The sequence below is a fragment of the Petaurus breviceps genome, unplaced genomic scaffold, assembly GCF_028583685.1.
Source record: "Petaurus breviceps papuanus isolate PSGF00001 unplaced genomic scaffold, PetGlider_PUasm1.0 90667, whole genome shotgun sequence".
NCBI classification, from domain to species: Eukaryota; Metazoa; Chordata; class Mammalia; order Diprotodontia; family Petauridae; genus Petaurus; species Petaurus breviceps.
In genome coordinates, this window is record NW_027187302.1 from 469,526 (window position 1) to 492,772 (window position 23,247).

The 23,247-nt window shown below is 36.6% G+C and overlaps 1 protein-coding gene across 1 annotated transcript in view; it reads right to left on the reverse strand.

Annotated features, from left to right (window-relative positions):
* Positions 1 to 23,247, reverse strand: part of ME1 (malic enzyme 1) — a 286,728-nt gene that overhangs the window by 224,768 nt on the left and 38,713 nt on the right. The window contains 1 exon segment of the mRNA XM_069065073.1: positions 14,437 to 14,570. Coding sequence (XP_068921174.1) covers positions 14,437 to 14,570 — 134 coding nt within the window.

Below are 23,247 nucleotides of genomic sequence, written 5' to 3' on the forward strand. Positions count from 1 at the left end.
TAGAAACCTTCTTAGTAAATAAAACAGTTAGAGCAAGGATTATTTGACCCATTTCTAGGAATGCGAGCATAACCACTAGGTGTCACTGTGGATCCCTTTAGTCCAAGTAAACAAAACTCACCACTCCCCCATATCCAGGGGAAGGAGCTGGAATGAAATTATCCAAAAGCTTGAGCCAGCTGGAAGTAGGACTTCCACCTCAATCCACTCTTCCCTTCCATTTCCCAACTCAAGAAAATGGCAGAAAAAAAAGCATTAGCCCCAAGTCCCTGTGGGCTACATTCATTCTTCTAAAGAGTCATATCTGCATTTTACAAACTCTTCTTGGGGGCCAGGCTTGTACATTGTCATCATAAACAGCCTTCAGTTTTGTTTTACTGTTATTTCTCCTTACACTACTCGAATCATATTATTTTCTGTTATTATGCTATCAGTTTGTATCTTTATATATTTCTCTGAACTTTTTATATTATTTCTTATGGCATAGTAACACTCTAAAACATTCATATACCACAGTTTGTTTAGCTATCCCTCCAAAGATGGGATTCTACTTTCTTTTTTGCTAGCACAAAAATGTTGCTATAAATATTTTGCATTATCTACTTAAGGTGTAAGTTTTGCAGTAAGCCTGGCCTCCCATTCATAAAACGAGCCTCCCTCTCTTTATTGCAGAGGTGAGACACAACAGATGGGTACAGAATATTGCATGTGCTATTAGGTAAGATTGATGTATTGGTTAATTTTGCTAAATTCTTTTTAAATGTTCATTATAAAAGAAGACTCACTGAATAGGAAAGGGGTAAGAAGAAAATGACATATTAAAAATACTATAAATGATACAAAAATAAAAGATATCAATGAAAAATATTTTTTAATTTATTTATTTACTTTGCAACATTCACTTCCACAGTCCCTTGAGTTTCAAATTTTCTCTCCCTCTCTCTCCTCCCCCTTTCCCCCCATTGAAGCATGCAATCAAATATAGGATCTATATATACCTTCACATTAAGCATTAGTCAAGTTGTAAAGAAGGATTATAACTAATGGAGTGAACAATGAGGAAGAAGAAACAAAACAAAAAAAAATAAAGAGAGCAAGTAGTTTGCTTCAATCTGCATTCAGACTCTGTAGTTCTTTCTCTGGATGTGGATATTCCTTTTCCATCATGAGTCTTTTGGAGTTGTCTTCTAACCTTGCATTGCTGAGAGGAGCCCAGTCTATCAAAATTAGTCATTACAAATATGGTGTGTCTGTAGTTGTGTACAAAGTTCTCCTGGTTCTGCTCTCCTCACTCAGCATCAGTTTATATATATATATATATCCAGGTTATTATGAAGTCCATCTGCTCCTCATTTCTTATAGCACAATAGTATTCCATTACATTCATATAGCAAAACTTGTTTAGCCATTCCCCAATTGATGGGCATCCCCTTGATTTCCAATTCTTTGCCAACACAAAAAGAGCTGCTATAATATTGTTGTACATAGGGGTCCTTCTTCTACTTCTACGATTTCTTTGGGATACAGTCCTAGAAGTGGTAGTGCTGGGTCAAAGGGTATGTACTTTTTTATAGCCCTTTGGGCACAGTTCCAGATTGTTCTCCAGAATGGTTGGATCAGTTCACAACTCCACCAACAACGCATTAGTGTTCCAATTTTTCCACATCCTCTCCAGCATTTATCATTTTCCTGTTTTGTCATCTTAGACAATCTGGCTGGTGAGGTGTGGTACCTCAGAGTTGTCTTGATTTGCATTTCTCTAATCAACAGTGGTTTAGAGCATTTTTTCATATGCTTATACGTATCTTTAATTTCTTCCTCTGAAAACTGCCTGTTCATATCCTTTGACCATTTACCAATTGGAGAGTGACTTGTATTCTTATAGATTTGACTCAGTTCTCTGCATATTTTAGAAATGAGGCCTTTATCAGAGACAATGGTTATAAAAAATTCTTTCCTAATTTTCCACTTCCCTCCTAATATTGGTTACATTGGCTTTGTTTGTTCAAAAATTTTTAAATTTAATGTAATCAAAATTATCCATTTTGTATTTCATAATGTTCTCTAACTCTGGTTTGGTCATAAAATCTTCCCTTCTCCATAAATCTGACAGGTAAACTATTGCTTGCTCTCCCAGACTGCTTATAGTATCAGTCTTTATACCTAGATCATGCACCCATTTAGACTTGGTTTTAGTATATGGTGTAAAATATTGGTCTGTGCCCGATTTCTGCCATACTATTTTCCAGTTTTCCCAGCAGTTTTTGTTAAATAGTGAGTTCTTACTATAGAAGCTGGGGTCTTTGGGTATAGATTACCATAGTCATTGACTACTGTGTCTCATGTACCCAATCTATTCCATTGATCCATTACTCTATTCCTCAGCCAATATCAAGTAGTTTTGATACTTGCTGCTTTATTATACTCAAAATCTGGTATGGCTGGGCCACCTTCCCTAGCATTTCTTTTCATCAATTCCCACGATATTCTGGACCTTTTGTTCTTCCAGAAGAATTTTGTTACTATTTTTTTCTAGCTCTATAAAATAATTTTTTTGGCAGGTTGATTGGTATAGCATGAAAAATATTTTTAAAGAGATAAGGCTACATTATGAAGACAAACTTTAAACAATGTAACTCTTAAATGTTAAAAGACAAAGGTTAAAAGAGGAGAGGGGAAAATGATGAAAACCCGCAAGATCATCAGGGATTATGGACAGGGTGAACACTGAGAATACATCATTTTGCAATTTGTATGTAAAGTTCTTTAAAAATATGGCTTCAATTGTGTGATGACCAACTTTGACAGACTTTGCTCTTCTCAGAAATGCAATGATCTAAGACAATTCCAAAAGATTCATGATGGAAAATGCCGTCCACTTCCAGAGAAAGAGCTATGGAGTCTGTATGCCATCTAAGAATGCTATTTTCTTTCTAGTGGTTTTTCCCTTTTGTTCTGACACTTCTTTCACAACATGACTAATGTGGAAATAAGTTTAATGAGTACATGTATAGCCTATATAAAGTTACATACTGTCTTGCAGGGGGAAGTAGGTGGGAAATTTAAAACTTGAAATCTTATAAAAGTAAATGTTGAAAACTAAAAGAGAATTAATTTTTAAAATATGGCTTCACTTTGATTTCACATTATCCTCCTCTACATGCACACTACATTCCAGCCAAATTCCACTATTTTCTCTCCCTCTCTTTAGAAAGACATATAGATGATAGATAGATGGATGGACAGACAGACAGACAGACAGACAGAAAGATAGATAGATAGATAGATAGATAGATAGATAGATAGATAGATAGATAGATAGATGGATGGATAGATGGATAGATAATGTGGAATGTTCTTTACCCTCCTCAATTCAGCCTCTTAGAGTAACTACCTCTTTTCAAGAATTAATTTAACTGCTACCTCTCACACAAAGGCTGATAATTCATTATTCTTCTCACTTCCTATAATGGGAATGGGAACTTGAAGATCTTCCCTGCCTCGTAATAGACCCAGGTGGGAGTTTGAAGACTCCCCTGCTTTGAAAGTAAACTCTGCCCCCTAATAGGCTGAATGTAATCACATGGAGCCTGTGATGGAGGGAATTTGCTGGAGGGTGCAGCACAGCCCACAGGAAGCTTCCCTGCTGTGAAAATAAACTCTGACCCCTTTTAGGATGAATGTAGTCACATGGAGCCTGTGGTGGGAGGAGTTTTGCTGAAGGGAAGCAGAGCCTACAGGAAGCTGGTTCAGAGCTAGCCAGACACTGGGGGAGAGAGGAGGCTCATTAAGGAGACAGAGAGGTCTATGAGTAAATATTGATCTTGTATTGGTTTGTGGGAAGGCTGAAGGATGCTGTGGCTCTCAGTGTTATTATGGTTTCTGAATATCTTTGGTACTATGATGGAATCAGCTTACTGGTTTTGGAATTTGGTTTTCTGGTGTCTAAATAAATGTTTCAATTCTATCCTCTATCTGGAGAGTTTGGTATATTTTGCCATCAAATGTCATGTGATACTTACAGTCACAGTCTTTATCATGATCATGGGTGCTGTAAATATTGCATTGGCACTACACTTCCCACCTCAAACATTTATTTATTTTATTTTTTAATTTTGTATATATTTTATATTTCTATATTTGTCTACATGTTATTTCCACCTACGGTATAAGCTCCTTGAGAGAAGGGACGATTTTATTTTGGTCAATGTACCCATAGTAAATAGCACATTTGTTGTTGTTTTTGTCATTTCAGTTGTGTCCAACTCTTCATAACTCCAATTTGGGGTTTTCATCACAAAGATAATGGAATGGTTTGCCATTTTCTTGTCCATCTCATTTTTCAGATGAGGAAACTGAGTGTTTAATAAATGCTTATTGAACTGACAGAATACCAGAACTTCAGGGTATCCCTTGAAATTGAAAAGGTTTTTTTAATAAATATAAGCAAATATTCCACTACACAACAAATAATAAAACTATGGAGTAAGTTTTTTTAAAGATGGCATAACCTGAAAAAAGAAATATACATACATGTGTCATAAAACATATATTAATCATTAATCTATATTTGAAAGAGACCTGGAAGATGATCTATTTCAACACCCTCATTTTAGAAATGAGGAAACTAAGGTGAAAAACTCAGCTTGTCCAAGGACAGATAGACAGTAAATGACTAAGACTTAGTTTAGCACCTTCCTACTGTACAATACTGCTACCATACAGTAGTGATGTTTTGAGACTGGCTTCCTTCTGTAAAATATCTAGTGATATCACTGTCAGAGATAACATAATGACCCAGACTACCAAAGGTAATTCTTTTGGACTTATTAGATGACAATGGGACTGGTACTATCATAGTCCAATCCTCCACTGATCTCCTATATAATGTCTTCTATATAATTAAAGTAATTATTCCCTCCAACAATGCAGCTTGTAACTCATTCATACATGCTCCATATTATGCAAATCCTGTAAATGTCTTCCCAAAACTTTGCCCCAGAGGATCAAGTTGATCACAAGCATCTAAGTGCCTGCTATGTGCCAAGCACTGTGTTAAGTGATGGTGAAACATAAGAAAAACAAAAAAACAATCCTTGCTCTCAAGCAGTGTAATGGCAAGCAAATTAGGATTTTTTGCTGTTTTCTGGATTGAGCTTTAGCTAATCAAGTGCCTTTAATCCTCATCTTTGATTGTACTGAATCTCTGACTGGAAACAGTACACATTGTATTGCCCTTAATAGGTCTAAGAGAGTTTGAAGATCTCTCCTGACCCTTAATAGGTCAAATATAATCACATGAGAGCCCACAGTGGGAGGAGCTTGCAAAAAGGGTGGAACTGGAAGGATCATATAAGAGCACAAGCAGAGCTAGAAGCAGGTAGAACTGAGAATGTTTGTGATGTTGGTGCTCTGTCTGTTGATCTATGTTACTTAGACAGCAATCTTGTCTGTTGTGCTATCTTGATTTCTCAGACAGAAGCCCTGTCTGTTGTTCTATAATGATTTCTCAGACAGAAAGTGAATTGAGATGATAGTGCCGGTAATGTGTGTAGATATTGTTGTAGCCCTGTTAAGTTTTGTTTTCCTAGAAACAGAAACTGCAAAGAGCTTGGATTGGAGCAGTCCCAGTGAACTGATATGGAATAGGAGTGGCGAGCTGCCTACGTGTGAATCCAGGCAAGCACTGCAAACAGTCAGCCTGTAGAGGAGGAGTTGTGGAGTTTGGAAGCCAGCTTCAAGTCAAGGTGAAAGAGGACTTTACTTTAGATACTCTATATTGACTGATGAGATCTATAACTTACTGCGACCTAGAGGTGGATGGTGTTTGTACTTTCTGCTACCCCTTAAAAAATGACTATAAGATGTAGTCAATGATATGTTTTGTTTAAGACTATGTGGCCACCTTAATACTAAGTTGTTGTGAATGTTATGCTTCAGTTTCTTGAATGTTGTTCTTTAGTTTATTGCTGAATAAATAAGAGAGTTCATTATACCATGTGATTAGACCCTTAAAGTTATTCACAGCAGAAATCCTCAGGAGAATTCCCATGATTGGCTTTACAATGAGTTCACAGTCTAAAGTGGAAGACAACATGTAAAGAACTATGTACAAAGAAGATATATGCAGGACAAATTAGAGATAATCAACAGAAAAAAATACTAGCATTAAGGAGCAATAGGAAAGGCTTCTTGCAAGAAAGTGGGATTTTAGTTGATATTTGAAGGAAGCTAGGAGACAGAGAGGAAGGAGAGAATTTCAGGCATTGGGGAGCATTACTGCAAATGCTCAGAGTCAGAAGATGGAGAGCTGTGTTCAAGGAACATTGAGAAAACTAGTGTCACTGGATTTCAGATAACATGGAAGAGAATAACAAAGGTATAAGAAGACGGGCTAAAATTAAAAGGGGCCAGTTTGGGAGAGGCATTAAAAGCCAAACAAAATTTTTAATATTTGATCCTAAAGGTAAAATCATTAAAGTTTACTAAACAGGGAAGTTACATGGTCACACATGTACTTTTAGAAGATTAGTTTGACAGATGAGTGGAGTGGGAAGAGATTTGATGTAGAGAGATCATTCAGAAGGCTACTAAAATAATCCAAGCATAAAATGATTAAGGCCTACACCACAGTGATGGCAGTCAGAGTAGAGAAGAGATTTTACAAACACAAAATCAACAGGATTTATCAACTGACTGGATATGGGAGGTGAAAGAGGCTAAAGAGTTGAAGACAACATCTAGACTGCAAGCTTAAGTGAATGGAAGGATGGTAATAGAAAGGTCAGGAAGAGGGGAAGGTTTAGGAGGAAAATGTAATGAATTCAATTTTGGATGTCGAGTTCAAGGTGTCTATGGGACATCCAATTCAAGATGTTCAATAAGAAACTGGAGATGTGAGACTAGAAGTCAGGTAGGAGGTAAGGGCTGTGTATGTAAATCAGAGATTCACCTACATAGAGATAATAACTAAGTTCATGGGAGCTGATGAGATCACCAAGAAAAATATTACAGAGGGAAAAGTGAAGAGGAACAGGGCTTTGGGCAACAACCACAGACAGAGAATGTGACTTGGATAAGGTCCCAGCAGTCTGAGAAATGAAGAAGACCAAAAAGGAACAGTCAGACAGGTAGAAGGTACAACTAGAATGGAGTAATGTCATGAAAACCTAGCGAGAAAAGAGTACTAAGAAGAGGCTGACCACCATTGTCAAAAACTGCAGAAAGGATGAAAATTAAGAGAAGGCCATTAGAATCTGTACTTAGGAGATCCTTGGTCAGCTGTGAGCTCTTCTACCCAGTGTACACCTGCCTCCCTACTACTTTCAGGTGTGGCATCACCTGCTCTCTTAAGGGTTTAAACTTGCCACTTCAAAGTCTGCCAAGGATGATGATATTGCAGCCTGCTCTCATTGCTGAGAATGGGTCCAGAATGTGTAAAGCTGACTTTGCAGGAGACAATGTTCCTCAGGCTGTCTTCCCTTCCATTGCTGGGCCTCCCAGACATAAGAGTAGGATGGTAGGGAGGGACCAGAAAGAGCTACATGGGGGATGAGGCTGACAGCAAGAGAGGTATTCTGATTCTGAAATGCTCCACAGAACATGGCATTGTAACGGCATGGAGAAGATCTTGAATACTGCCATTGAAGCTGTGTTATCCCTCTATGCCTCTGCTTGTACCATAAGTATTAGGATGGATTACAATGCTAGAGTGACCAACACTGTGCCTATCTATGAAAGTTACACCCTTCCCCAAGACATCCTCCATCTGGATCTGGTTGGCCATGATCTGACAGACTACCTCATGAAGATCCTGACGGAAAGAAGGTATAGTTTCACTACCACAGCGGAGAGGAAAATTATGTGGGACCTCAAGAAGCTACATTATGTAGCCCTAGACTTCTAGCAAGAGGTGGCCAGTGCTGCATCTTGTTCTTCTCTAGAAAACAGTTATGACCTCCCTGATGGTCAGGTTGTCACCACTAGCAATGAAGGATTCAGGTGCCCAGAAGCTCTCTTTCAATCATTTTTCTTAGGTGTGGAATTCTGTGTAATCCATGAAACTACCTTCAACTTTTTCATGAAATACAATGTTGACATCTGTAAGGATTAGAATATCAATAACACACTGTCTTGTGGTATCACCATGTACCCAAGCATTGCTCACAGGATCCAGACAAAGATTACAGCCCTAGACCCTAGGACAATGAAAATAAAGATCCTTGCCCCATCTGCCAGCAAATACTCTATTTGGTTTGGGTACTTCATCCTGGTCTCTCTCTCCCTTCCAAGCCTGAGTATGACAATCTGGGCCATTTAACATAAATCCAGACAAGAGAGAGGGAGTGGGAGAGGGTACTTTATCTTCTGCCTCAATAAACTTTCCTTTGTTTGAATTTTTTTTTTTTTTGCTTTTTTTGGAGGGGGGAGGGCAGGGCAATTGGGGTTAAGTGACTTGCCCAAGGTCACACAGCTAGTAAGTGTTAAGTGTCTGAAATCAGATTTGAACTCAGGTCTTCCTGACTCCAGGGCTGGTGCTCTATTCACTGCACCACCTAGCAGCCTCCTCCAATCTAATTTTGAAGGAATTATTCTCTTCCATCACCCAGTTCCAAGAGAGTTCCTCACTGAGCTTTTTACTTTCTCTTTGGTGTTTATGGGTTGAGAAGTTTGGAAACTGCCACAGCTGCTGGTGATTCACTCTCCTGAAGTCTGCTCCAGTCAGTCTGTGTTACTGATCGGAGCACCCCAGGGCTAGGAACCACACAGCTCACACGGGACTGTGCTTGGCTCCCAGCTAGGTGTGATAGATCCTTCCTGTCGGCTTGCTGGGATGCCTTCAGTGGGAGATTTATTTCTCTCTGTCTCTTTGTGGGTTTCTATAGCTCTAAAATTTGTTTAGAATCATATTCTACAGGTAATGGAGGTTGTGGTGGGAGCTCACAGAGTTTCCCTCTTCTACTCCCATGAATAAAGTTTTCAACATTCACTTTTATAAGATTTTGAATTCCAAACATTTTTCTCCCTCCCTTTCTCTCCTCCCCCTCCCTAAAATGGCAAGTAATGTGATATAGGCTAAACATGTACAATCATATTAAACATATTTCCCCATTAGTCATGTTCTGAAAGAAGAATCAGAACAAAAGGGAAAAACCAAGAAAAGGAAAAAACAAAACAAAAAAAGATGATAATAGTATGCTTCAATCTGCCTTAAGATTCCATAGTTCTTTTTCTAGATGTGGATAGTATTTTTCATCATAAGTCTTTTGGAATTGTCTTAGATCATTGCACGGCTCAGAAGAGTTAAGTCTAACAAAGTCAGGCATCGTACAATGTTGCTACTACTGTGTGCAATGTTCTCCTGGTTCTGCTCACTTCACTCAACATCAGTTCATGTAAGTCTTTCCAGGTTTTTCTGAAATCTGCTTGCTTGTCATTTCTTATAGCACTATAGTATTCCATTTATGTAATATAAATTTGTAGTAGACCCAATCAACATGATTTTTTTCACTTTATCCAGTTTCATTAGGCATCATGTAAATAAGAGAAAAAGGAAGCAGATGGTAGACATAATTCAAAATTGAGGCCTGTTAGGGCAAGATTGGTGATAGGGGGCAAAGGACTTGAGAGAAAAGGGCAGTTGGTAGAGTACAGAACTGGTTTGTCAAGATAGGGTAGGGAAGAAAATGTCAACAGGGCAGGGGTGATAACTTGCGAAAGAAATGAGGAGTGAGGATGACAATGAAAATGAGTATGAAGAATGGGGTTAGGAGTTCATAGCAGAGGGAGAGGTAGGATGAAATAGACTATGATCAGATAAAGGAATTTTAGAGTTTATGAACATGGAAGTGGAACATTTATGTGTAATGACTAGATCAAGGGTATGACCATTTCTGTGTATAGCTGAGGTAAGGAAAGTCATGGAAATTTAATAAGTTGAGGAACTGGGAAATTAGGGTATTTGAAGGAATATGAACGTGTGTGTGTGTGTGTGTGTGTGTGTGTGTGTGTGTTTATATCCCCTTGGACAAGAGCAGGAACTGGGGAAGAAAGAAAGACTATGAGGGACTGAACTAATCAAAGAAGAAAGGAAGCTGGAAATAAATAGAGGTCAGAAACCAGAATATCAAATGGGTGATAAATATGGATTGAATGGACCTTAAAGGAGAGTTTATTTATTTATGATGGTAAGTAGCAATGGAGGGAAAGGAGTATCCTGACTTCTTCACTGCTTCCAGTGAGTTGGGGGTATGAGTAAAAGTGCAACCAATGCTAGAAAGAGTGAAGTGAAGCCATGTCATAAGGAAAAACACAGATCTCAGTAAGTATAAAAAGATAGAAGGGGAGAGAAAGGAAAAGGTTTAAGATGAAAGCATTTGTGACCTATAAAACTGAAAATCATTATCTAGACAAGAGACACTCATCCACTTGGTTTTCCTGAGTAGATAATTACTAAAACTCTTTACTTTTTCTTTCCCTGTCTCTTCTCACAGACAGCATCCATAATCATTCTTTACCCCATTTAATCTTCAATCTCTCCTTCTTCTTGGTTTTTCCCCACAGCATAGAAACACACCTGGGTCTCCCATTCTTAAAAAACAAACAAAAAAAAAAACCAAAACTCTTGACCCTACATCCTCTCAAGCATGCCTCACATCTCTCCTATCTTTCACAGCCATACACCTAGCAAAAGCTATTTCTGCTTGTTGCCTCCACTTACTCTCCTGTCACTCACTTGCCAATCTCTTAGACGACTTCCCTAAATATGGCTTCCAATTTCCCTACTCAACTCAAACTTTTCTATGCAATTACCAATGATCTCTTAATTGTCAAATCTATTGGCTTTCTTAACCATTCCATACTGATCCTCTTGAATTCTCTGGACCATCTGACACAACCAATCACCCTTTCTCTCCTATTAGTTTGTGTACCTCCATTCTTTTTCAGTTCTATTCTACTTTCCTATTTTATTCTCAAGCCTTCTTTGATGGACCTTCATTCATATCATCTCCCCTAAATTTCTGTGTACTCAGAGGCTCTTTCCTAGACCTCCTTCTCTTCTCTGTCTGATCAGCTGTGAATGACGTAGCTATTCTCAGCAATATAATCATCCAAGACAACTCTGAAGGTCTTGATTTTTTTTTTGTCTGTGCTTTCTTTTACAACATGACTGTTATGGAAATGTGTTGCATTACTACACATGTATAACCTATATTGAATTGCTTGCCTTCTCAATGAGGATGGGTTGGGGAGAAAGGAAGGGAGAGAATATGAAATTCAAAGTTTTAAAAACGAATGCTTAAATCTGTTTTTACATGTAACTAGGGGAAAATAAAATATGAAATAAATAAATAACCTCAGAGTTTCTACCTCTGTAACACCTCTCAGCCCTATGCCCTTATTTCAACTTCCACAGGCACTAACTATCCCAGTTCAGGACCTTAACACATATCATCCGGACTATAACAGCCTCATTGGCCTCCCTTTTTCAAGTTCCTCCCCTCTGCCAATCTAGCTTCCACATAACTGCCAAATTGATATTCCTAAAGAACAGGTTGGACAATGTCACTCCTTTGTTCAATAAATTATACTGGCCCCCTATTACTTCTACGATAAAAAACAAACTCCTCTATTTCACATTTAAAGCACTTCACAATCTGTTCCCAACCACCTTTCCAGTCTTATTATACATAAATCTCCTTCATGCACTATCTGGTCAAGCAAAACTAGACTTTTTGCTGTTTCTTATATGTGACAATCCATTTGCTTCTATCAATCAACTCTCCATGCCTTTCCACAGGTATGAGCTAATTAAGCTAATCCCCATGCTTTCACTCTATTTCCTCTTTACTGCTGTCTCTTTGAATCCCTAACTTCCTTTAAGGTTCAGCTCAGAAGCCCCTTCCTACCTAAGGCCTTTCCTGATCCCTTCATCAGTGACCCATCACTCCTCCCCAAACTTACTTTTTATTCATTTTTAAATATGTTTTCATTTACATGTATTCATACTGGTTCTGCTTATAGAGTATAAGCTCCTTGAAGGCAGAGAAGGTTTTGTTTTTTCTTTTTATCTCCAGGGCTTGGCACACTGCCTGACATAGTAGGGACATAATAAACATTTGGTGATTAAAAGTTGATACTAAATTATAATAAGAATTAAGGATACACTTAAACAAGAGATTTTTTCCCCAATTTTCCAAGCAAACTTAAAAGTTTTACTCACAAAACAGAAAATACATTAACATAGTCATAATAATGAATTCCAATACCACTATTTACTTTGCTTTTAAGCCACTGTCTCGAGTTTTATTACTAGAAATCACAATGTATTTCAAATCTAACTGTAAAATAACTGACAATGTTTAAAAGTCTGTGTCCACTTTAAGCAAAAGAATATGTAAAGTCTTAGTAAGTTAAGTTAATCCTATCCTATCAGAAATGAGACTAAAGTTTTTGCCTTAGTGGCCAATTCTATTTCATGATGTACAAGTAATTCTATGTAATTTTGACTTGCATGTTCGAAATTAGAAAACAGAGGACTACCTACCTAAAATGACCTCAGTATCAATTTCAGGACTGTCTTTCAAAGTATATTTTTTTGAAGTTCTGTATTGCCAAGGAAAAGATGAAGAGAATAAATTGCCTGCCACAGGACTTCTGCCTATTATTTAAGGTCAGTCCAAAAGTAGTAGCTAAAAACACGGGAAAGCTTAAATATAAGGAGAATAAACTATGAAAATATGTAACTAAATTAAAAAAATTAAAACGTAAAGATAAAAAATCCAAAATGGCAAAAAAATATTGGTACCTTGACAGAAACAATAGAGCAGCAGGTAACAGAAAAGGAAGACAAAAGGTGGCAATGAAAATGAAGAAAGATCAATGAAAATGGCTGAAAATGGTTTAATGAAATAAACATCTTTTAAAATCAAAGTTGTTGGGGGTGGCTAGGTGGCGCAGTGAATAGAGCACTGGTCTTGGAGTCAGGAGGACCTGAGTTCAAATCCAGCCTCAGACACTTAACACAAAACTGGCCATGTGACCTTGGGCAAGTCACAACCCCAACTGCTCCTCCAAAAAGCAAAATCAAATCAAATCAAATCAAAGTTGTTAAAATATTTTTCTCAACCTAGATCTTGGCTTTCTTATTAACTTATTCATTTGAATGTCCTCCCTGAATAACTTTTAATTTCCACATTTCAATTAGGGAGGCAACAAGATAGGGTGATAGAACCTTAATAAACAAAGGGTAAATAGGCTTTGGTTACAGGGTGCTAACATTTAAGGGTGTACTTCCTCCCCTTGGCAACCAATATCCCTCCTCATGACCTATTGTTCTTTTTTTGGAATTTACTACTACAAAATGCAACCACCTTAGGGAGATTATCTCAAAGGTCCTACCATTATCTCAATCTGTTTTCTAGGGCCCCTGTGTGGATATGAAGGCTGAATTTTGTGGGGGATAAGCTCAACTCTGCATCTACCACTGGACTGTTTTATGCATGAATGCTACTGAACACTAACCCCCACCAGATGAATTTGCCCCAAATGCAAATACTCCAACATATGACTCTGTAGAGTGCTTCCCAACATATAAGGTACAACTTTCTCATCTTTTTCATATCAATATTATTCTAAAGATCCTATACAGACATAAATCATATCTTCAAAGAATCAAAATTGTACATTACCAAAAGGACAATGGAGAGACAAGTGCCATAGGTACAAATATGCTACAGCGTATTCTCAATGATGACTTCTAAGTAAGAAGCAGCATAACAAAACTCTTTAAAGTAACATATTGCTGGAAAATGCTGTGGGCTAGCTATGTAGCAATATGAGAGGTAACAGCCCATGTGCTGTTCCCTTAGTACCTACATAATGTCCGACAGAAGGAAAGCAACTAAGTGAAAACTAGAGCAGTATAGAATGCTTGACTTGGAATCAGGAGAAAGACCTGAGTTCAATTCTGTCCTCAGGTACTTATTAACTCTGTAACCCTAGTCAAATCACCTAATTTCTCTTAATCTCAGATTCCTCATTTGTAAAAGGAGGATTAATAACAGCATGTGCCAGACAAGGATATAAGGATCAAATGAGATAAACTAATGTAAGGTGTTTTGTAAACATAAACACTCGTTTCGGACAGATAGAGACATACTGGATAAACCCTCTGTGAAGGATTTATGGACATGGACAAAAACATGGACAAAAGTTGCTAAGGGTGAATGTGTGGATTGGTTACAATCTATACCACTAGAAAATTTATTCATATTAATGAAATCATAGAGTCACTTAAGTACCAAAGTACATTAATTAAAAGAATTATAGATGAAGAGATTTTACTTTATCATCTCTGAACTTGCCAATCAAAAAACACAGAAAATCAGGCAGATGCTATTAAACATATAATAAATATCTTTAAAAGTGATTTACCTGTCAAAGTCAGACTGCAGCCGCTCAAAATTCTTAACAACTCTAAAGACCTGGATGTCTTGACCAAGAAAACAAGGTGGCAGTAATCCGTGTATATTCAACTGTTGCCTCTCTTCCAAAGTGAAAGCCATCCCCTAAGAATAAATTAATATAACATAAATCCCAGAAAAAGTACAAAGAACATTAAAACAACAGAAAAATGGTGCTTTGATTTTTAACTATGAAAGGCAGAATGGTTTACTTTGAAGAATACCACATTAAGAGAGCATTGATAATATATGACTAAATAACCTCACTAAGCCTCAGATTCAGGCCATACCTATCTTATGGAGTTGTATAAAGATAAAATATATAACTGAGAGAAATGAAACCTTTTTGAAAAATATGCAGCACTATAAAAATATAAGGAGGAATCATTACATTCCAATCATACTTAACTGTTTACTGGACACATTAGTACTTTCCCAACTCCCAACCTTGCCTTTTGAAATTTTACTCATCCTTCAAGTTCCAGTGCAAAATATTGCATGAAGCTCCCATTGATTCCCACAGATGGAAATAATCTTTTCTTTCCCAAGTGAAATGGTACAGTGTCCTTTTATCTCATCTTTGCTCTGAGTATACTTAATCTACCATTAGTTGTAAAATATTTATTATATAGTATTATAAACATCCTTGACCTGAAATATAAATTCCATAAAAAGAGAGCTATGTCTGAATTATCTTTGATTTTCCCCCAGGGTATAACAACATTTTATCCATTGTGACCCTTATGAAATGATTACTGAATACAATGAAATGTTATGAAATGAAATGAATGAAATGTTAGACATAGGCTGCACTGAATATTTCTTTCTTTCACAGAATTAAGACCAAAATAAGGAAATAAGGCTAGAAAAATGAACAATTTTTTAAAATCCCACCATGAAAAAATCATATGTGACAGAAATGATCAAGACACAAACCAAGAATAAAATTGCTCCAAAATATCTATAATCAAAGCCTCAAAGCTTCAGTACAAGTTCGACTAAAAATCCTGAAAAAATGAAGTTTAAAAATTAGTTTTAAATTATTTTATAAATGAAATGAGAGCACTTAGAGAAAAGAATTTGAAAAGAATGAAGAGTATTAGAGGAAATAATTGGAAAATAAATGAGAGTTAAGGAATAAAGAACTGGAAAGAAAATTAGTATTTTGGTACATATTACCCAAGCAACAGACATCCTGAAAATCAGAATGGACTAAAGAGAAATTAATAACTCCATGAGATAAGAAATATTTTTTTTAGAGACAAAGATTGAAAAAATAGAAGAAAATGTAAAGTGTCTCATATGAAAAAAAGAAGCGACATGGAAAACAGGCAAGGAAAAATAAATTAAAGACTCATTAGACTACATGAAAACCATTATTTCCTCCTCCCCCCTCCCCACCCCACCCCCACACACAACACCTAGAGACCTTTCCAGAAATCATGAAAGAAAACTGCCTGGATTTCTTAGAACCAGAAGGGAACATAAAAGAGAAGAAAAAATAAGAGTCTACAGTTTTTTGCCTGAAAAACAAAACAAAGCAAAACTAAATGATAGTTCTCAAAAAATCACAGCACAAATCCAGAGTTTCCAAGCCAGAGAAAAAATATATATTGTAAGCATCCAGAAAGAAAAAAGGTTTAAGTACTGAATAGCCACAATCAGGACCACAAAAGATTTGGCAGCTACTGCTTTAAAAGAGTAAAGATCTTGGAATACTATATACCAAAAGGCAAAAGATATGGCCAAAGATAACCAGGAAGAACTAAGCTAGCAAAAGTGACCAAAATACTACAGGCAAAAAACGAGCCTTTAAAGAAAAAGAGCACTTCAAGTATTCCTGATGAAAATACCAGAACTGAGAAGAAAATCTGAACTACAACCACAAGAGTCAAGAGAAATATAAGAAGCTAAATAAAAGCAAAAAATTATAAGGGACAGTGATGAATTATTTACGTACATGAAAAAAATACTGAGAGGTCAAAGCAGTCATTAGTGGCAAGTGTATATGTCTAAACATTTTCAACAATACTGGAGAGAAAGTGCCCATAAACAAACTGGGTGTGCAACTAAAAAACTAAAAACTTCTTGGTTTAAGTGCTTACCTCTTTTATTTTTATATTAATAATTTGACTTTGTCTTTTTCTAAAAATCAAATTAGCTAATTAACTTCTAATGTTTTCTTCAAAAATAGCTTTTACTTTTAGTCTAATTCTTTTTGGTAAGGATTTCAATTTTGTTAATCTCTTCTTTGATATTATTGGTGTTTGAATAGGGTTTTAAATTTTTATCATTGGTACTATGATGGAATCAGCTTACTGGTTTTGGGATTGCTTTTTCTGGTGTCTAAATAAATCCTTCAATGCTATCCTCTATCTGGAGAATCTGGCATATTTTACAATCGAACGTCATGCGATACTTATAGTCACGGTCTTTATAGTGATTGTGCATGCTGTAAATATTGCATTGGTGCTACAGTAGTTATGCAAAATACTTCCATAATAGGAAAGACTAACTATATTTCCCTCCATCCTATCCCATCCCCAACTTATTCCATTTTCTCCTTTGAGTCTGTCCCTTTTAAAAAATGTTTGCTTCTAACTACCCCTTCCCCCAATCTGCCCTCCCTTCTATTATCCCCCCTTATTTCTTTCTGCCCATACTTTCCTGTAGGGTAAGATACCCAATTGAGTGTGTATGTTATTCCCTCCTTAAGCCAAATCCAACGAGAGTAAGGTTCATTCATTCCCTCTCACCTCCCTCCTCTTTGCCTCCATTGTTAAACCTTTTTCTTGCCTCTTTTATGTGAGATAATTTATATCATTCTGTTTCTCCCTTTCTCCTTCTCCCAATATATTCCTCTCTCACCGCTTAATTTTATTTTTTAGATATCATCCCTTCATATTCAACTCACCCTGTGTCATCTACCTATCTAACCTACCTATCTACCTACCTATCTATCTATCTATCTATCTATCTATCTATCTATCTATCTATCCATCCATCTAGCTAGCTATTTCTTCCAACTACCCTAATACTGAGAAAGGTCTCATGAGTTACAAATATCATCTTTCCATATAGGAATATAAACAGTTCAACTTTAATAAGTCCTTTATGATTTCTCTTTCCTGTTTTCCTTTTCATTTTCCTCTTCAGTCTTGTATTTGAAAGTCAAATTTTATATTACGCTCTGTTCTATTCAGCAAAAATGCTCAAAAGTCCCCTATTTCACTGAATGTCCATTTTCCCCCCTTTAGTATTATACTCAGTCTTGCTGGGTAGGTGATTCTTGTTTTTAATCTTAGCTCCTTTGACCTCGAAGCTGTTAGGTTTTATGCTATCCTTTTTTTTTGGAAGGGGGAAGGCAGGGCAATTGGGGTTAAGTGACTTGCCCAAGGTCACATGGCTAGTGTTAAGTGTCTGAAGCTGGATTTGAACTGAGGTCCTTCTGACTCCAGGGCCAGTGCTCTATTTAATGCACCACCTAGCTGCCCTACTTCAAAATGTTGCTACTCAGAAAATTCTGATTAGCACATTAAATTATTTTTAAAATAGTAAGGAAATTTCCTTAATCAAAGGTAGGTGATTATGATTCATTTTAGCCTGTTATATTTAGAAATTTGCCAATAATCATTCCCTATATATCATCATGAAACAGCTCTTTGGCATAAAATATAACTGCCTAGTATGCTTAAAGGAGAAAAAAAATAAAATACAATAGATTTTCCTTTCAATGGAAATGGAAAATGAATGAAGGAAACTTAAGTTACAGTTAATGTCGATGAGTAAATGGCAAACTAGACACTTTATCAAGATTTTCCATTTATAGATTATAATCCTCAAAATATCAATGGTCTGGGAGTATTGCTTTCTTCTCCAAAGTATTAACATGTGTTCCTTCATTTGTTATTCAATAATGGGACTTAATGGAGCCATTTGTTCTTATAAGTTAGACAACATTTAATATAAAGGTTTTTTTAATGTCTGAAATAAAATTTTACGTCTCAGAGATTTCAAATATTTTATTTCACGTAAATGACTGATGATGCCATGTGGAAATCTTTTTATATCTTTTGATGTGTAGTAGCTAGAAAAATTCCTATATGCTGCTGACTTTTCCAAGACATAATCAAATGCCAATTCAACTCTTATTTGGACCTAAAAATCTGTATGAGTTTAAAACACTATAACTGGATTCATAGTCTTAAATACCATAATTTAAAAATCTCACTTAAAAAGACATAAAATTTCTGAGAAACTACAAAAAATATAATGATTTAAGACACAAGTCTTTGAGTCTTTATGTTTGTTTTTTTTAAAGCAATTGGGGTTAAGTAACTTGCTCAAGGTTAATAACGTCCAGTTATTTCTGGGTGTGGTGCTAAGTATCTGAGCCTGGATTCGATCCCAGGTCATCTCAACTCTGGGGCCGGTGCTCTTACTCACTGCGCCACCTGGCCGCCCCATCTTCGAGTCTTTAAAAGAGTAATAATAGGTACATATATATGAGTGGTTTTTTAAATAATAGGTACATATATATGAGTGGTTCACATAATGAAATTCTCTACTGTTTTTATCTTATGTCACTATATTTTTAGCTTCCATGGTCACGTAGATATACATTTTCTACTATTAAAAAGCATATTGTGTCCCATCACTTGATGATAAAATGTCAGTTTAACACTGGAATATTCTTCTAAGGATTGTTGTAGTTCCTATTTCAAAGGATTTCTACCTTAATATTATCCTAATGAGGCTTCCTACAGGTGATAATATACCCACAGTATACCTTTGTTCTAGCTTTCCATTTGGTTAGTAGTCTCTAATATAGCAGAATAGACAAAAAGCTTTCACTAATATTAAATTTCCAGACCACCTGTGATTCATGCTTCTATTCCAGGTAACAAACTGATTTTTCTTTCTCTCCTTTCAAACCCCTCCTTAAAAACAAAGTATTAAATTAGAGATCACAAAGCAGAAGATATGCTGTTTCACTGCTGAAGGCAGAAAAGAGAATGGCCATTCTTCTAGACTGAGGTAATTAATCACTATCCCCTTAATAAAATGGATAGACTATCAAGTAGAAGTGAAAATAAAATCCCAGTTGGCAGATAATTGGCACTACCTTTTAACTAAACATCAGTCATCAAAAGATTATCAAATGTGACCAAGACAAACTAAGCAATTCTTAATAATTATTTTTATATAATCTGAGACCATTACTGTATAAGAGGAATAAACACATTCCCACATTCTGCATTCCTTCCTTTAAATGCTTTGAAGAAAACTGCAGCAATTTATCAGCATTTTGACAGAAATGATGAACAGAAATGATTCAACATAAAATGTAAAAGGCAATACCAGTAAAGTAATCATAACTAGAAGCAGTTTACATAAATACATTATTAAGAAAAAACAATTTTGAAAAACTTTAGAACTCTGATCAATGCAATGAAAAACTAGGATTCCAAAGTACTAAAGATGAAGCACACTACCCACCTCCTGCCAGAGAAGTGATGATAGACTTTAAGAATGAGACATACATTTTTTTAATATGGCCAGTGTGAAAATTTGTTTTCCTGCACCCTGCACAGCTGTTACGTGAAGGCTTTATTTTTTCAATTGTTTAATGGAGGGAGCTGAGGAAGCAGGGGGAGGGATAGATATTATTACAAATATTTGTAAAAATAAATGAATATTTTTTTAAAAGACATTATCATCTGTTTCACAGATTCCTGTGTAAATAGGTGTTACCTATATCTGCTCTATAAGACACACTACATTCTGCTCTAAGAATTCCTGTAAGGCCTATACTTTCCATCAGCTTTGTGATGACTAACTGATGACTTTGTACAAGTCAGTACAATACTTACAGCTATTTAGGTTTATGATCCAAAAAACACCTAGTAGATTATGCAGCATAACAGACAATATCCCAGAATCACACAATCTTCTTAAGGAAGGAATTTTAATCATTCAACCAATCAATAAGCACTGATGAAATGCTTAAAGTTCCAGGCATAATGCTGGCCTTAGGGGATACAATTATAGAAGTTAAAATAATCACGGCCTCAAGAGGCTTACATTATACTAGGAATATAAAATACACAGTGATTTGTAAAGGGAACACAAAATAAATACAGTGATTTGTGGAGAGGGGATCTCATTAAGAGAGAAAGGTGTCTTGAAGATAGCAGCATCTGAGCCAAGTTCTAAAGGAAGCTGGGGCTCGAAGAGACAGAAGTCAGTGCTCCAGACAGGGGAAGCATATAGACAGGATATGGGAGGCCACATATGGCACAACAATTGGGCCAGTTTAAAAGGAGCACAGACTCAGTGCAAAGACTAGAGCACTAAAAAGGATGGAGCAAGACTGAAGACTTTAAATACCAGAAAGAAGAATTTCACATAAGAGTTTACATATAGCACTTTAAGATTATTTTCCTGATGATCTAGGTAGTGCAACTATAATTATCCCCAATTTAAAACTGAAGCTCAAGGGCATTAAATGATTTGACTAAAGTCACACTGTGGCAGAACCAAATTTAAGGCCAAGTCTTCTGATTCCCAAAATCTAGTATTATATCCCCAAGTCAGTTTCTTAAGAAAGGCAGAAAAAAGAAAACATTTCATCGTTCTGAATCTTTAAAAAATGGCAATAATAAGAGATTCATAAATATACTGTAATAATTGTTTCTTTAAGCTTACACTAATTCAATTTACATTTGCAAATTGTATAAGTTGAATTCTCACAGAATGCATGCTACTAGGTACTGCATGCATAAATGCAGACTTTAACAATTCTAGGAGGGTATATATTTAGTAAATTAGATGTGGCAAAAAGGATTATTTTGTAAACTAAAGTCAACTTTAGTGGCCTAATTGTCTACACTGAATTACTGAATCAGTTGTCTACACTGAATTACTGAATCAATTTCAGATAGCCCTCTAAAATCTTGGCTACTTGAAAAAAAAAAAAGACATGCAGTATACAATGCCTCAACACTAAGGCATTCTGAAAATAAACTAACCAAAACCACCAGATTAAAAGCTGATTTGTTACTGGTGAATGTCAAATTTCTGATAAAGGCATGCAACTGTTGGTTGGTGGAGGAAAGAAGATGGGTTCACATGCAGGCCTGGTGAAGAAACATCTGTAAGTGGCCCTAGATAAAACAGTGCTCTAAGAGGGCCATTTGAAATAGAGAGGGTGGCTGGAAAAGGTCTTGTATATGGAGATGGACCAAGAGGCGAGGCTTGTGAAACTAGAGGTAAAAGACCAGCAGACCAGGAGAAAGTATATCCAACTGGAAGTTGTTCCAAAGGTGATCCTGGAAAAAGACCCAAGCAGTGGAAGGTAATCACCTTAATTAGGAGACTTGGCTAATGAAAGAGGAATTCTCTATCTACCAAGAAGTGAAGTGAAGGATGTGGTAGACCTAAAGAATCTAGAGATGGATATATCTAGAGAGGCTGTTTGAATAGAGAGCTAGCGTTAGCGTCACAAAGACCTAGGCCAAATCTCTCCTTTGACAAGTACTGCCTATCAGACTTCGGACAAATTCTTTAACTTCTCAGTGTCCTATACAATTCCTTAAGACTAAGTTATAAAGTCAGAAAAAAAGCAATGCTTTGTCATTTCTAAAAGTACAATGAAATTAAGATGATTAATTAAAATGGGGGATTTGGATGAGAAGGTTTCTGAGGTCCTTTCTAGATCTAGACCTATGATTCTGTGATCTGAATGTGTTCTGGGTACAACACTTTGGGAAGCAGATTGATAAGTCAGGCAGACAGCAACTGGGATGGAGAATGTCTTTACATAAAGACTGATTAAAGAACTAGGATGTTTAGCACAAAAGAAAAAACTCAAGAATGATGTCACAGTGGTGCTCAGATGTTTCAGCAGCTTTATGGGGAAGAGGGATTAAATGTGTTCTGCTTTGCCATGGGTCAAACCTTCTTGCTGGTCTACCATGCTGGTTAGGACCTCCAGCTGCTTCCAGCTAAGCAAAAGGTCTAGGGCCTGCCCACATGCCCTGTGGCTGCTTTGGGAATAAGCCTATGTACATACCCCTTTGCCACTTCTGGAACTTGCCTGTAACTGGCTAGGATTCACATTATTGACCTCTGGCTAGCTAAGGCTGACAAACTAGTTAGTACAACTGTCCTTTGCACAGTCTCACAGCAGGTGGTTTTGGAGCTGATGCCTGCCTGCATGCTAAGTGTCAAAGCCAAGGTTACCATCTCAATGCTACTGGAGCTCTCCTGCCAGGGCACCTGTTTTCCCATTGCCCTGATGGTAGTATCAGCACTTTCACTGTTAATGGAGCTGTTACACAACAGATCAGGGTACTTCTGTTTTCCCCATTTTCTTACTGAAGCTGGGGTTGTCCAAATGCCATTGGCTGGGCTGCTGAGGACAAAGAGACCACTACTACTACACCTACTACAATTCTTTCAAAAATATGTCATTGCACTAGACCTTGTCTTCATTTCACATTGTCTTGGTATATGTCTATACCAAAATGTCTGCTGTAACAACATTCTAGTGTTGTGGAGTATGGGGGGTTAATTCATACCTCCTTAATTCCACCAGTATCCTGGCTAACAACAACTAAACATCTGATGTCAACTTCTCCATGACTTCTGCATAAATCTTCATTTGTATAATGTGACATAAACAGTTCACAATCACCATGCACCTGTCTATTGCTCTTTGGGTAATCCTCAACTTCAGTTCTTCAGAAATCTTGATGTTTCATTGTGTGCTATACAAAGT